Source organism: Falco peregrinus, chromosome 9 (genome assembly GCF_023634155.1).
Source record: "Falco peregrinus isolate bFalPer1 chromosome 9, bFalPer1.pri, whole genome shotgun sequence".
Lineage (NCBI taxonomy): Eukaryota > Metazoa > Chordata > Aves > Falconiformes > Falconidae > Falco > Falco peregrinus.
The window spans coordinates 14,093,122-14,108,317 of NC_073729.1; the positions used below are offsets into that span (position 1 = coordinate 14,093,122).

A 15,196-nucleotide genomic window follows, 5' to 3' on the forward strand; every position below is an offset into this window, starting at 1 on the left:
CTTTTAGTTTCTTTGTTTTCACTGATGTAAATTTAGATTGTCAAATGTTTGGTAGCATGTCTAGGTTCATAGTAGTAAGTCCTAGTCACAAACAACCCAGCAATATTTATTGCCGTGTCATTACTCACACAATAGTTGGAATGTATTGGGAAAATACATCCCTTATTGTGTCCCCTCATTGATATGAGGAAGAAATCTGACTAAGGCATCTTGCTTTGTAGTGTTGTTGGGTTGCATTATTCATTACAAACAAAAAAGTTGTCAAAACCTACTTGGAAATAATTTACAAATTGAAAGAAGAACTAAATTGCATGGATTTCTCATGAGGAATCAGCTGAGGTAAGCAGGAAATCCTTTGCCTAGACCTGTTCACCAGGAGAATGTGATGTATTTCAAGCAGGAGAATCCGATTATGACACAAAATTCCTGATGTGTGAAAGATCTTGTTTCAGTGCTTTTTGCACAGCTGTTTGCGTGCAATGATTTTGGAGCCTTATATCATAATAAGGATTTATGTAGTGGCGTCATACCAAAACTGAAAGAATTTCCTAGTTTAGTTGTGTGTTTTCAAAATCTGTTTTCAAAACCTGGCAGTTCTACATTAGGCTCTTTTAATCGAGTATTAGAGTTACAATTGGACATTTATCCCTTGTTCTTCCTTGTGTCATGGGCAATAAGCTTTTATTTTATTTTCAGATCAAGTGTGAGAATACATTTTTAATAAACTGGTATAGTATAGTAATATTGCCAATTGTATAATGCTTCAAACTATGTTTTTATGTAGCTTTGCTGGAGTGAGAAGTCGGGAAGTCCTGAAGTCTCCCTTATTGACTACCGTATCCTTGGGCACATCAGTTTTCCCATTTTGAAGTCAACAGGACTGTGTATGTCGAAAGCAGAATTGCTTGTTTCTTTTGTATGGCATACTGAGTTATCAAGGAGGAGAAGATCCTTTTTTGTGCTATTAATATTACCTAGTTTGAGATGTGGCAAATAACCTGAAATAATATGACAGAAATTAACGCCAGAGTGACATTAAAAAGAAATTTTCTAATTTGAGATCTGACACTATTCCAGTCTTCAAAGTGTTAGTGAATATTTAATGGATCAGACATCTACTGAAAGGACGTAGACTGAATTATTTAAGGGCATCACAAACCCTTGAGTATTTAACTCCCGAAGCACTAAAATTCATAACCGAGGCTTAGTTATTCTGATGTAATGTTGTTCGTTCCCAGGCTTACTCCTTACTCTCATGCTGTTTCATTTTTGGTAATTAAAGCAATATTGGTCTACACAGTACAAGCAAAATTAAGATGCTGTATCAGAGTACTCTATGATCCTCTAGCTATCCTAATATTCTTAAAATAAATATTCTAAAATGTTATAGTATTAAATAGTCTTAGAGTGGTTTTCATGGCATTAACTACAATCCTTGTTCTTAGAGGTGACGTTTGGGGCTTGTGTTGAGGTGAACCGAATCTTTGCCAGACTGCTGCACCTTCATTATCTCTAATTAATTTATTAGCTGGATATTGGAATTTGACAAGGTAGTTCCTACACTCTGCTTAGAGAAATGCTTACCAAAATGGCAGTTCTCAACGTATTGTATGTGCTGAATAACAAATACTAATTAGATTGTGCATAGACAGGAATAGATTTGGTTTTGCTTTGACATTGTCCCTGAACTAAGCATCACAGTGTAAACTGGTTTTGAGTTCCAGACATAATAATCCAAGTATATGAATGTATCTAGATACTTGTAGATCAGGATCTACTTGTCTTAAGGCTAAATTGCGTAAAAAAAAGCTAGTGTGATAAAGATTGTATCCATTTACAGTGATGGTGTAAATCAATCTCACATCTGAAGCATTAGCTCGCATGTGATTTAGAATTTTCATGAAGATTCAGATATTTATTCTAAAAGGAGAAATACAGGAAAAAATTTAGCTGATTGGGCCAGATCCATTGCTTGGCAGGCCTGTCTCTGGTACTATTTGGAAGTGGAAGCAGAATTAATGTTAAGCTCTCTTATTATTTCTCAGTCACTGGGCTAGCTAAAGTGTATACGCTACTTTTGTGTGACATAGCTGTTGATGATTCTAAACGCCTGTTTGAAAAGGCAAGCATTACCAGGGCATAGACCCAATCAATAACCCTTTGCCTCACTGTGACAATTTTGACAGTGTCTGAGCCAAAAGTTTTCTAACTTCTTTTTTCTTTATTATCATATTATTTTGACCAGGAATTCTCACAGCATTCACAAAAGCATCAAGGCTTGCCAATACTGTATAATGAGAGAAGGTAATGAAAGCTAAGATAAAGTGATAATGTTTAAATAAAGATAAAGAAAAAAAAGATAAAGTGAAGCAAGAGAAAAATTGGATTCCTTCAGTTCTTTAAAGGTTTATCTACAATCCATTGCATAGTGCTAGATTACCTTATATGTCTTGAAAGTTGGTATCTTAAGAAGGATGTATTTTAGGAGTTAGCCTCTTGTTCTGACTGAATAATATCTCTGTCTGTAGCATTATTCAATGTAGATAACTATAGCTGAATATTAGATCCAGAATTCACCCTTTTTCCTCATACAGAATAGCATGATACTAAACAAGTAATACATCTGCCCCCCTGCCCCCCTGTACTTTTCCAGTGAATTAAGAGGTCATCAGTGTGAAGTAAGACTTTACCTCTCACCTCTTAGAGTTGCTACATGAAAGAAAACTAATGGTTAATGATGAAGCATAGCTAGTTAATTCTTTCTCTTCCCCACCTACACAGAATGAAACACTGACATTTGGTTTCTTGAAAGTATGTCCTTTCTCTAACCCTGCTCCTGTCTTGTTTTCTGTGTTTGCCAGAGACTGTAGCCTTGTGATCTGCTGTAATGTCTATCAGTATAAGTCACACTGAAAGACCAAGGCTTTGATAGCTAATGTTACTAACAAATTGAAGACACACATGAAATACACAGAAAAATTTTATAGATCCCATTGCCTGAATGGAGTGGACCCACTAATCTCACTGCCATCTCAAAGGAGTTTTTCAGATTAATGGTTTAGCCCTTTTTTTTTGGTAGTTGGTTGCGGTTTTTGGGTTGTTTTTTTTGGTTTTTTTTTTTTTAGTTTTAACTAAAATGCTAGTTTTATTTTTTTGGTGAAAATGAAATGTGCAGTTAAATATCGCATACTGACAAAGCAAAATGTACTTGCTGACGTGGGATGGTGAAGGAGGAGTATAGCATATTAACACCATGCTCATCTGTCTTTCCCTTTCCCATTCAAATAGCCCAAGTCAAGTACAGCCTTAACTCAACATGTACAAGCCAGAGTCCTTACATTCCTGTTTTCTACCATTTGTAATTACCTCTGTCTCAGGCCAGATTTGTCTGAGGATTTGTGGATGACTAATAAATTCTTATTCATCAGGTGGATTAATACAAAAAGAGAATATTTATATTTCTTGCTTATGGCAAAAAATATTGTGAGCTATATGCCAAAATTATAAAGTCAAGTGTAAACCTGTTCTAAGCTAGGAGGAATGCTCTACGGAATTTAGTCAGGGAATAACAGCTGAGCATTGACAACAGTGGCATGATGCTAATATATTGATGCTTTATTAATGGCTTTAAGGTGAGGAACGTGTATTTCTTTGCCTGTCTGTAAAATCAGGGTATTCTTTCTACCTAAAAAGGCAGATGGGATTAAATGGTCATTTCAATTAGTAGGACTATGAATACTGCTGCTGCACTTCATGTTCCCATCTTGATGTCTGGACAGCTTCAAGTACAACTGGCACAGACAGTCATAAGATCAAGGTCAAACTGTCTGCATAATGAATGACAGAAAGTATTAATACACCCACAGATGTGGTGGCAGAGATGACTAATCTTCATGCAGTTTATCTATACATTTGGGTATTTGAAAGACTTAATTAATTACAACACAATGAATCCTGCCCTTGGTGTCCCTCAAAGGTCTTTAAGGGACAGTTCAACACTATATATTGTTTCTGTGCTGTATGTCTTCACTGGTGATTATAAATTATAATTTTCAAGGCTTGCTGCTTTCAGGGCAATGCAAGAAAAGAGATAATTTTACTTAAATGGGAGTAAATAAATACATAGTTCAGACCATTTTAGTTTTTACTGCCACTAAATTTAGTTTCTGTGGGCTGGTTGCTAAAGTCTGACATATTGTGAGGTCTTTTTGCAGAGCCTGTCTTTAAAAATAGAATTAATATGCAGTTTTTGAAAAGTTCATTGATGGCAAAATAGTTCTATTGAAGCTGAAAAGAATTTTACCTATTGATTTCAGTGGAAATATTCAGGCCCATGGTAGGAATTTTTGAAAATCTCCTTCTGACTATTAAGAATGTTTCTAAAAGCTTACCCACCAATTTAGCATTTAGAGTAGCATGTCATACTGAGGCTTTCACCTTTTGACAAAGTTCCCATTAATTCATCATGACAGAGTTGGGCAAAGAACATACAAATTACTTCTTAAATATTTTTCTTAAATAATAATTCAGAGCAGATTTGGACCTCAGACTACTCTGATATTCATGGCTTGCACTTACCTTCACTAAAATTTTGGAAAAACTTGATGCCAAAGTAAGTTTACTTAAATGATTATTGGGCATTGAATAGAAAGTTTTGAGAAGTTGAAATTGAATCTTCTCAAATTGAACTTTGAGAAGATAAAGTCAAAGTCTTTCTTACAAGCTATTAAAGGTAGTCCAAAAATCTTCAAGATAGGCCAGCCTTCTGTAAGAATTTCAGAATTTCTGTCAGTGAAACTACTGACAGTAAAATATTTACCACCAGTCTGCAGAACAAGTAATTATTGACACAATTTGAATGGATTTTACTTAAGAGTAGAATGTCAACACTTGTTTCATGTAAATGGACGCATGCATTCAAAGCTCACTGAGGTTAACAACAAAAGACTTCATGTAGGACTTTATATGTTTGCTGAGCCCTTTGTGTGATCACTTGATGATTAGAAAAATATCAATAAATTATTTGTTTGCTGTTCCCCATTGATTTTTTGAAAACCAGAAAGCTTTTGATGCATGGTATACACATTTTTCAAAGAGCTGGCTTTATTTTGGGCAGAACCCATATCTCTGGATGGTACTGGACAGGGTTTGGGAAAGTGTTCAGAAGAGGTATACCCAAAGGGGGTAATTTGCTTGGCAGGGTTTAGTACATATATGGAGGGCACCCTTATCTTTACATCTCTAGGACTTGGTATTCATCTCAGCATTGGTACCTGAGATGTGTAAGAGATATGAAGTAAGAGTCTGGAAGCTTGTAGTGATGCATGATTAGGATTTTTTTGCTAGCATTCTGGTAATAACTTCAATACTCTTTTGACTGCATTAGTTACAGTTTTATATTTGAGGTTCTGAACAGATTTGTTTGCAAAATGAAAACGAGTGGTGCATTTGTCAGAAATGAGAGCTGTATGATTTTTGTTTTCACATGCAAGCTAATTTGTGACAGAGATGTGGACCAGCTCTGGAGAGGTTCTAATCCCTATAGTTCAAATAAAATATTGATGATAGTTTTTTTTCTTGTCCACAGTTCTGTTGTGTTACAGCTACATAATATTACATCATCACATTACTGAATCAGGATAAAATATACCAGTCTTTTATTTAATGTGATTTGGCCATATAATGCAAATATGGCTCAGGTGGGCATATTAGTTACATGAAAAAAAATGTGATGGAGAAGAAAATGTGTGGTTTAAAACATAGTAAAGTGGGCAGGTGGACTCAGGTTTTTTAATTGGCTTATTAAGGAATACATAACAGAAGTGCAACAAAGTTATTTTTATTATTCCAAAATGCACAACAGACAGTACAAGTGTTTACAGATCATTTTTAAAAATGTATCTTCTTCCATACTTTTTTACTACAAGCTACTGTGTTTTGCAATTTTAATTGAAAATTAGCTCATCCAGAATGTAATAGTTCCTGATATAGATAATATGTTTAGTTTTAACTGAAGTCAACTCATGTTTAAAACTGAAATGAATGAGAGGCAATTTTTTTAACCTATTATTTCACCACTTTTAAAACTTCACTAGACCAAAGAAAATGTCCATGTGGATTAATCTTATAGATAAAATCAAGATTACTAATATATTTCAGTAAAAAAAGCTAAAAATGAAATAAGTTAAAATATCTATTATCTATTATGAAAGACAGACAAATTCCCTTTAAATAAACACACCTGTAAGAGTCTCAAAAGCAGACATGCCAGGTCACCTCAAGAGGTCATCTACTTCAGTCCCTTGCCTCATGGCGAATTAACTTTCTTTGTGTCATTACTAACAGATTCAATATGTTCTTGAAGACTCGTAGTGGTCACTACTCCACAGATCCCGCTTCCTTCCTCCCTTCCCCAACCCCCCGACAATTTATTTCAGTGTTTGACTGTCTGTACCTTTCGGAAGATTTGCTAGTGACTACTCTGAATCTTTCATTAGTTGTTCTGTTCACTATGAACATGGAGAACTGAGTGCTCCTTTTTTGTTTGTAACAGTCTTCAAGCATGTAAAAGGTTCCACGGATTTCCCCCCTTGTGTTACCTCCCATAAGCAAAATAACCACATGTATTTAAATCTTTTCCTCCTAAGATGTTTTTTAGGCCTCTTTCCATTCTTATTACTCTTCTGAGGATTTTCTCCAGTTTTTCAACACCTTGAAGTTCTGTGTGCAAAGCTGGAAGTAACAACTCATCTGAGCCTTATCGTGTTGAACTGAGTGATGGAAGTAGGTTGTCTTGTAAGCTCTGCTCCTTACGTTCCCACTTTTCCGCAGCAGTGTGATACTGTTGACTCATACTTAGCTTGTACAACCTCCAAGTCTTTGGTGCTGAACTGCTGCTGAACCAGCTGCTCTCCATTTTGTGTTTTTGTAGGTGATTTTTTCCAATGAAGATCAGTGTCTTTTCATTTTCCTGATAGGATTTCGTTCTGTAGGTTTCAGATAATTTTCCTGATAATGTGAGATAATTTTCTGTTCTGATTCAGTCAGACCTCCAGCTTGCTTCCAGGCCATCCCAGCTACATATTGGCCGTTGCAGAATTAGATTGCTGCAGAACTCTATGAACTTCCATTCTCAGAAAGCACTACTGTGAACTACTTTCAAGGCATGTTAGCACACTATGTTTGTGCTACTGGGATCAGTGCCTCTAGATTCATGCCAAAATAATTTGTGAGACTTCTATGTTAAATAACATTAAAAAAAATATGTTCTGTTGCATAATGAGAGGAAATCCAGTGTTTCTGATATATGGCAAAATTTTCAGAATTGTTTAACTGACTTAGGATAAGTTTACTCAGGTGAAAGTAGAGAGCTGATAATTCCTTTTTCAAGTTAGCCAGGTATGAACTAGAGTTTATGTTATTTGTGGTGGTGTGGCACTGAGCCTGAGCTAACAAGCCTTAGTGATAAAGCACAAGAGTTCAGGTGACATTCACATTTGAACATAGATTTTGGCTCTTAAATAAACATGCTGTTGGTATTTACAGATTATAATGACTATGTGAAATATTTAGCCAAAAAAAAAAGTCAAGATCTCCACTGAGAGAGGTCTACAGTCCAGCTAATAGAAAGTGAGGGCAGAGGTATTGATTGTAAGAAAACCAGTGCTGCAAGGCTTTTTAAAATAAGTATGTTCTGAGAAGAGATGGAAAGCCAGGGGTAATAAAGACTTGGAACCTGGGAACTTTTTGAAAACATAGGGTAGCATAGAGTAAGATAAGTGAACCAGGCAATGGAGATTCAGGAATATGAAGAATGAAATTGTAATAAGAGAAGGCAAGGGCAGAAGGAACTGGAAGCAGCATTCGCTAGACCTAGGAAAATAATTTAAGGAAACTGATAGGTTAAGTAGCGAAGGCCTGAAGAGACATTTAGTCAGTAGCTCTCCATTTTGGCCTTAAAAATCTTTGTTTAGAAACTTGGCCGTTTCTAGATGGCCTTGCCCATTATCTTCCACTTAAGCCTGATCAGTACCTTTACTTAGAAGTGAACATTTAAAGCCAAACTGCCATCTCAAGTACCCTTCAGTGATTACTTCCATTCTGACGGAAGGAGCAGTAGGATGGCCCCAGTCCCCTCACGGTGCAGTCAGTGGTGTCTGTGTCGCAGGTCTCACAGTGGCACTCTGTAGCTACTGGGTACGAATAAAAAGATTCGGGATGGTCACCACAGCCAGGGATCTTCACTGTTTCATACACAACCTGCTTGAAGGTACATGTTTGCTGAACGGATGATACTGGTGGATATTTATAGACTGGATCCTGAAAAGTACAAGAAGGAAACACCTATTTTGAAATTTGTTGTGGGGTAGAATGCCATTTTTTTATAAAATAAAGGACCTGATATGAAAATTAATTAAACCAGTGGGAAAATCCCACTGAGAGGAGAAGGATTTGGATCAGGCTCTTCCAATTCCACCTAGATCCTTAGATTTCTCCTTTCAGGAGGACCAAAATGGCAAATTTGTGTCATACCATCACCAGGCAATCTTGCAGGTCAATTGCTTGATTCTTCAAATTATTTAGAAAGGTGGAGAAGTCTACATAGTTATGGCTACTTTATTGTATCCATTTGCAACCACGATCTGAACACAAGGTAGAGATCCCTACTATAATACTTTCAGCTCTAGTTATACAACATAAACATAATGTATGCAGCCAGTTAAAGATCTGACTTTTACTAGCATCTTTTCACCCTTCCCTTTGCAGTTCAGATTGGCTGTGTATCTACTTTGCTGTCAAATAGCATAGCAGTTACTCAGTTCTGCTATGTGTTTGTTATGAACTGGGGAAATAGTTTATTCATATATTACTTGGAGTATTTAATTCTGGTGCCTGAAATTAAACCTAAGATTCTCACCCTTGTGAAGCAGTATCCTGAGCACCACGTGGCATTCACTGTGATACAGAATTCACATTCTTCTCTTTCCACTGCTATAGTAATATTGGTCAGCTGACAGCTATTGCAACAAATTGCTTTCCAGCAAAATAACAGCACGTAACAATTAACTGTCTTCATCCTGCGTAGAAAGAAACAAATATATCTATCCTGGAGAAACATTTATAGTTATAGTCAACAAGAAATATTTATAGAAACAGGGAGAAACTGAGTCTTCACATTATCCTCAAGTAGATCTATAATAGCAAGCTTTCAGAAACATCAGTGAGAACATGTGATAAAGCCATTAAATAGATCTATCCATATGTTTATTGTTAAAGGGGTTTGATTTTCCTAAGCAACTGAAATAACACGTCAGCAGTCTCTGCAGAATAATAATAGCAGAGTACCATACCACTTTCAATGAAATATTTTTATCTAAGTTTCTGCACAGAGAATGTGTCCTGCCTTTTAGGAGAAAGAAAAAGAAGCAAGGGAGAGAAAGAGCAAAGTTTCAGAAGCAATTAATTATATACAGTATTTCAATTTGAAAAAAGATTTCTAGATCAGAATCTGAGGAAAACTTACCTGTATTCTACTTGCCTTCCTGGTAATAGCTGTAGTGAAAAGAAAGCCCTATGCTTACCTTTTATACTAAATCGGGTGTAACTTATACCTTGAGGATTTGCAGTGTATTAATGCAGCAAGCATTAGTTTGGTACTTGGTGAAAGCAGATTAATGTTCAGCCAGACAGTGAGATCAAGCCTTGTTAACAGGAAAAAAGAAAAGCAAAACATACTCAGGAAGTGATGGTGAAGGTTACTGTCACAATGTCTTTTTAGAAGTTTCACTGGATTTGATTCAGTTGTATTTAGAAATAGCTGAGCCATTCCACAATTTGAAAGAAGATTGAGAATGCTATTTTTGGAAAAGTTCAGGTATTTTAACAGTGCTTTATGTCAGCCCTCAAACTGATACGCTTGGGGTGCAAGCTGGTCTTCTGGTAATTCATAGCAGAGATATCGCTAGAGTGTTTCTTGGCTAATGAGTGTGTGTCTGAGTTTTTCAGGGTATCAGTCTTAATCATTTTTCTCTGAATTAGGTCTTACCCAGTGAGTTGTGTATGTACTTGGTTATTGATCTTTGGTTCAAGAAAGCTGGTAGTGTGAGTTTTGTTAAACCATGAATAATTCCACTTTTCTTTACCATTTAAAATACCACTGTGGTTTTCCAAAATTCAGATTTCTGTCCCAGTACATGCAGTCCTGGTTCCTATTTATCTCATGGTCACCTTTTTTTAAACTTACGTAAGGGATGTCTGTATTGTGGAAAGGAACTATAAAAATGTCAATACGAGGCTCCAGATCTGTGTTTTCTGTCAGTGATCTCAGATCAAGTATTGTCATGTTACAGGGAAGATGATAATATTTTTAACAGGCAACCATGCAAACTCAACTTGAATGCTTTCCCTAGTTTGTCATGATAATAAAAGATTCTATGAATAGCGTTCCCCTGCTCGCTGCTGTTTTCCTGCATTCACAAGTTAGTGATGTGTGCCTTTTCACCAGAATAATGACACAGAAATAACTTTGTTGAGCTTCACATATCACTTCTGGGGAAAATGACTCACAGTAGAACCGTATTTACTATCACCTGCCCAGAACAGCCAGTCTTGCTTTGTTATGACTGTTCTATTATGGTCAGTCTGACTTTTACAGAAATCAATCCACAAAAGAAAACTGGGCAAGGACATACAGTTAAAAGGATCTTATCATTAAAAGAAATTCTCACTAGCTTATTAGTTGTCCTGCAGATGGGATACTTTTCAAATTGGCTTTTATAAATGAGCCCTTTAAGTGTCTCATACTTTCCTGTGGTCCTGCAGACTGGCCATCTGTTCCAGTTTCCATCCAGTCTGCAATACCTTAATTTGTTAATGAATTTCCTATCACAGCAAAGTTAGAAAATGATCCGCAAATTTTCCCTGGACATCTCCTGTAATAATAACTTTGTTTGAATGAGAACACAGCTCAGTTAAATATTTAAAGAAGTCAAGCAAGCAGACATGTTCCTCTTTACTAATATAAACCCTGCGATAGTTTCATAATGGTGTTTTGTGTTGTTTAGTGTCAATGCAGCCTGTCTTCTTAGAGAAGATTCTCACTTGTGAATCACAAATTCCAGAGATGCCAGACAAAAGCTGATTACAATTTGTTATGTCCTTACTGAGGATGTGGCCTTTTTAAAGTACTAATTTAGGCAAATTAAATAAAACTAAATAAACTTCATTTGCAAAAGACAAGACCGAAAATATCGAATCTTTCAGTTGCAATGATCTGTTTCATGGTTTGGGGAAGCCTTACGCATTCACTAAAACCATAGTTTCAGAAGCAGAGAGTACAAGTTTAGTCTCTGCCATGGTGTTTCTTCCCCCACCTATTTCCTTACTCTGCCCCAGTCAGCTGCCTCACTTGTGGCAACACATATTGGGGAAATCATTCTGATTGAAAGGAAAAAAAAACATCCCAGCCGTCTTTTACAGCATTGCTGTTAATCCTTGTTCTACAATGAAATGAACAGCTGTAGCAGTGTGATGGGATTGATTGGGGAGTGGGAACAAGAGGGGAGGTTAACAGGAAATACTTTACATAGTGTTCTAACTGAAGGGTTCGTGAAGCTACATCGTAAACACAATACAAACTTTTTAACAGGAAGATTTCATCCTGCGCTTACTTCAGGGGCATTTATTTCTGTAATCATCAGTTGTAGGTTGGTTCAGCAGCTGCCAGCTCTGCTAAATTCATTGTGTGAATATATGAACAAGCATTTTTAGGGTAATAGAAAATTACAAATTGAAATCAACTAACCACCAGTCTATCATCTGAGGAGTGATAATTTGGTGAGTTGTTACTTGGTTGACTTCGATTTTATTCCCACACCTTTTGTTAGAAAGATACAGTAAAGGAATGAGTTTTCGTGATGGGCAAGGTACTGTGTAAGTACATGTTTTTCTAAGGTTATTAGTTCATACCTCTGGTCATACTTACATGCTAACTATATCATACTCCTTCAAGTTTGTATTCCCATTAAATTAAAAAAAGGTTATGGTAGTTGTGATGGGAATAATAAATATTATTTATTCAGAAAGCTGTCATTTCACATGTATGTGAATGTTATATGTAGATTCTGTGTTACTGAATTTTGTATCTGTTTGAGAAATAAAAATGCTTTCCATTTAAAATGGTTTATATTTCAATTTAGGGAAAAACGTCAGAGGGAAGAACACTTCCTCTTCACATGCTACAGCAACTTCTAAGTGTTAAGTAATGGTTTTGTCTACCTAGTTCTTAAGCAGTATTGGCCATCCTAGATTTAGCATTTGTCATGCTTCTAAGCTGAATGCTAGGTGTTGCCCAGGTTGTCAGAGAGGAATTATTGAAGCCATACTCCTGGAATTCTGTGTTGGTTTACATATGCAGCCTAGGAAATTAAAAGATACTGTGGCATGCCAATACAGGAAAATTCTGACAGGCCTGTGTGTGCTCTGCTCACACCTGGAGCTAGCTAAGCAATTTGCAGATCTGGAATCTCTTTGCAAATGTCCTGTTTGGATTGGAGCAAAGCAATCTCATGTTCTTTCTCCACTTTTCTAGGGTTATCTTACTAGTGGGTCAGTCCATTGTGCAGAATCCAAGCTCTAGCACACCTTATAAAAGGGCTCAAGTTGCTGCAGAATCCTGTAATTGCCTTATTATTGGGAATGGAAGAGTTGGATAGAAATAGCTAGCACTTAATGGTCAAGACCTCTGTCAACAGAGATTGCTGTATTACTATTGAAGTGAGTGGGGAAATCTGGCAAATGCCATGACAGAAGACCTTTTCTTCAACATGGATGGGGAGTGGGTTTATCAGAGTGTAGGTAGTCCTGTGGACAAGACTCTCCAACTTTTGTGCAAGCCATAGTGGCCATCAGATTCATGTGGCTGTGCTAATTCCTTAGTGGCATCTCAGGGAAGTAAAAGGCTTCTCTGTATTGCGATTTTTTTGTATTCCATGGCTGTTTCCCTTGGACTACTTACTGCTGTAACCTAGCAAGCCATCCTGACCACTGCTGCCACAAGACAGCACTTGCTTTGCTGTTTCTAATCACTTCAACTAGAAGTGCTGTGACACATCCTGCTGTTGTTTCCCTTCTAAGTAGTAAATGCTTTTTTAATTCTGTTTGTGGTTTAGTGGTTGGTTTTGGGGTTTTTTTTGGTTGTTGTTTGTTTGCTTAGTTTGGTTTGGTGTTTTTTTTTATTTTGTTTTTATTTTGTTTTGGCAAAAGCATATAATACAGAACAGAAAGCTTTGTGTTTCATATATATCCTAAACTAACAAAATTTCTTTCTTCAAGAGGGATGGTGGTAAGACTAGCAATTTCGTTACTGCAAATTGTAAATCTGCCTTGCTTGAAAGAAGATAGTTTGGATCTTTCAGAGAACTTTAGTATCTATGAAAGTGCTGTTAGAAAACTTGGTTATATGTGTGCAACACATCCACCATGAGTAATAAATCTGACTGTCTTGATAGTTGTATTAGTTGAATAGTTGATAGTTGTATTGAAGATACATGAATTCTCAGGTTATTTATTTTTCATTTTGGTTTGGATTTAAAAATTAAATCAGCTCCTGATTAATATGGCTTAAGGCAGCAATGTGCAACTAAGTGTCTCTTTAGCAACCCAAGATCATTGTTCTCCGAAACAGAAGTCCAAATAGATTTTTTCCAAAAAATTACCAAAGAAGAAGATAGTTGAAGTTGTATTGAACCTTCCCATTATTGAACCTTCCAGTTGAAAAAGTGCGATGTCTGATATAAAAGGCAGGTCTGTAAATTATTCCAGCTGCAGACTAGCTTTAGCTTCTAATATATTCTTTTTAAGCTGTCAAGGGAGATGATATATTTTAAGCACATTTTCTATGTGGTTGTGTCAAGTTTCTCCTGCACACAACCTGTCTTGCCTGAGTACACTTCCTCTCCCCTTTTCTGTATTTGCCCAGTTGTTTTTCTGCACAGCTCCAAATCTAATTTAAGGTTTTTAAAGCAAAAGATCTTATGTACCCAGTAGTTGACTCAACTGATATCCTTGAAGTACACAGATTGCAAATTGCTTCTGAATCTGTGCTTCAGAATTCCCTATATGGGCTTGGTATTTCACAGCACAGCAGCACAGGCTTGTGTTAAGTGAATTGAATGGAGTTTTGTCTTTTCCTTTTGTTGTTGCTCTTGTTGCTCACTACCTGTGGAGCATGTCTTTTGTCATTGCATTACCACTTTGTCTGGGGTTTACTGTGATTCTTATTAAGATCATTGGAGAGACCCTCATTGGTTTCAGTGGTAACTGCATTAGGTTGTTGATCACTATTGTTCAGTACAATTTTTACTGATACTGTTTTAATTTCCCAGCACCGATGATGCAGAATTGTGAAGTAGCTTGGGCCTGCCAAACACACAGCTGGATAGTTGAAACTAATTAATTTACCAGAAATGGTAATTTTTTGGAAAAAATCTATTTGGACTTCTGTTTTGGAGAACAATGATCTTGGGTTGCTAAAGAGACGCTTAGTTGCACATTGCTGCCTTAAGCCATATTAATCAGGAGCTGATTTAATTTTTAAATCCAAACCAAAATGAAAAATAAATAACCTGAGAATTCATTTGGAAAGCCAAATCCATTTTGACTGCATTTGAGTGCTTTGGTGCTGCATATGCTTCCTGAAAGTAAGTGATTGAGAGAAAGCTGAGATACTTGGCTTTGTTGACACAACTTGCTGAGTGGCAAACCTGACAATTTCTGAGCGAGGAGGCCTTCTGCTTTTCCTTCTTTTCAGTGTTTACAATAAATGTACACAGATTCCATCTATAACAACATTTAATTCTTTTTTTAAACTTTTATGTAAATACTACTTTGAGACCTAAATATTAAAGAATGACTTGAGTGCAAAGGACAAAACCTGCCGTTAGTAGTTTGTAAGGAATGATTAAATTATTTTTTTTTAGGTAGCTTATTTCACTATCTGTCATGTTCATATTTTGTTAAACCTAGAAGTAAAAAAAGACAATGTTTCAGATGCTTTAAAAATATTTCATCATTATTTCTATCATGTTTTGTAGCCATGTTAAGAAGCTGGGCAAGCATCTGTCTGTGATGGATTTTAGGAAGGACTTCTGAAAAAAACATGCATTTCTTCAAAAACAGTAAGTTTGGGAGGGCTGTA

The 15,196-nt window shown here is 36.3% G+C and overlaps 1 protein-coding gene across 1 annotated transcript; it reads right to left on the reverse strand.

Annotated features, from left to right (window-relative positions):
- Positions 1–8,082: 8,082 nt before the first annotated feature.
- Positions 8,083–9,076, reverse strand: FSHB (follicle stimulating hormone subunit beta). Its single transcript, XM_005232630.1, has 2 exons — positions 8,918–9,076; positions 8,083–8,319 (listed from the first exon to the last, which is right to left on the reverse strand). Exons 1-2 carry the CDS (start codon positions 9,074–9,076, stop codon positions 8,083–8,085), a joined length of 396 nt encoding a protein of 131 aa, XP_005232687.1.
- Positions 9,077–15,196: the final 6,120 nt, after the last annotated feature.

What these genes read in the sequence shown, in the direction of transcription:
- FSHB (XM_005232630.1), bottom strand. Translation starts at nt 9,076, where the DNA reads ATGAAGACAGTTAATTGTTACGTGCTGTTATTTTGCTGGAAAGCAATT. An exon ending in CAGGATACTGCTTCACAAGG is followed by an intron (nt 8,320 to 8,917) that starts GTGAGAATCTTA and finishes TGTACTTTTCAG; the next exon opens with GATCCAGTCTATAAATATCC.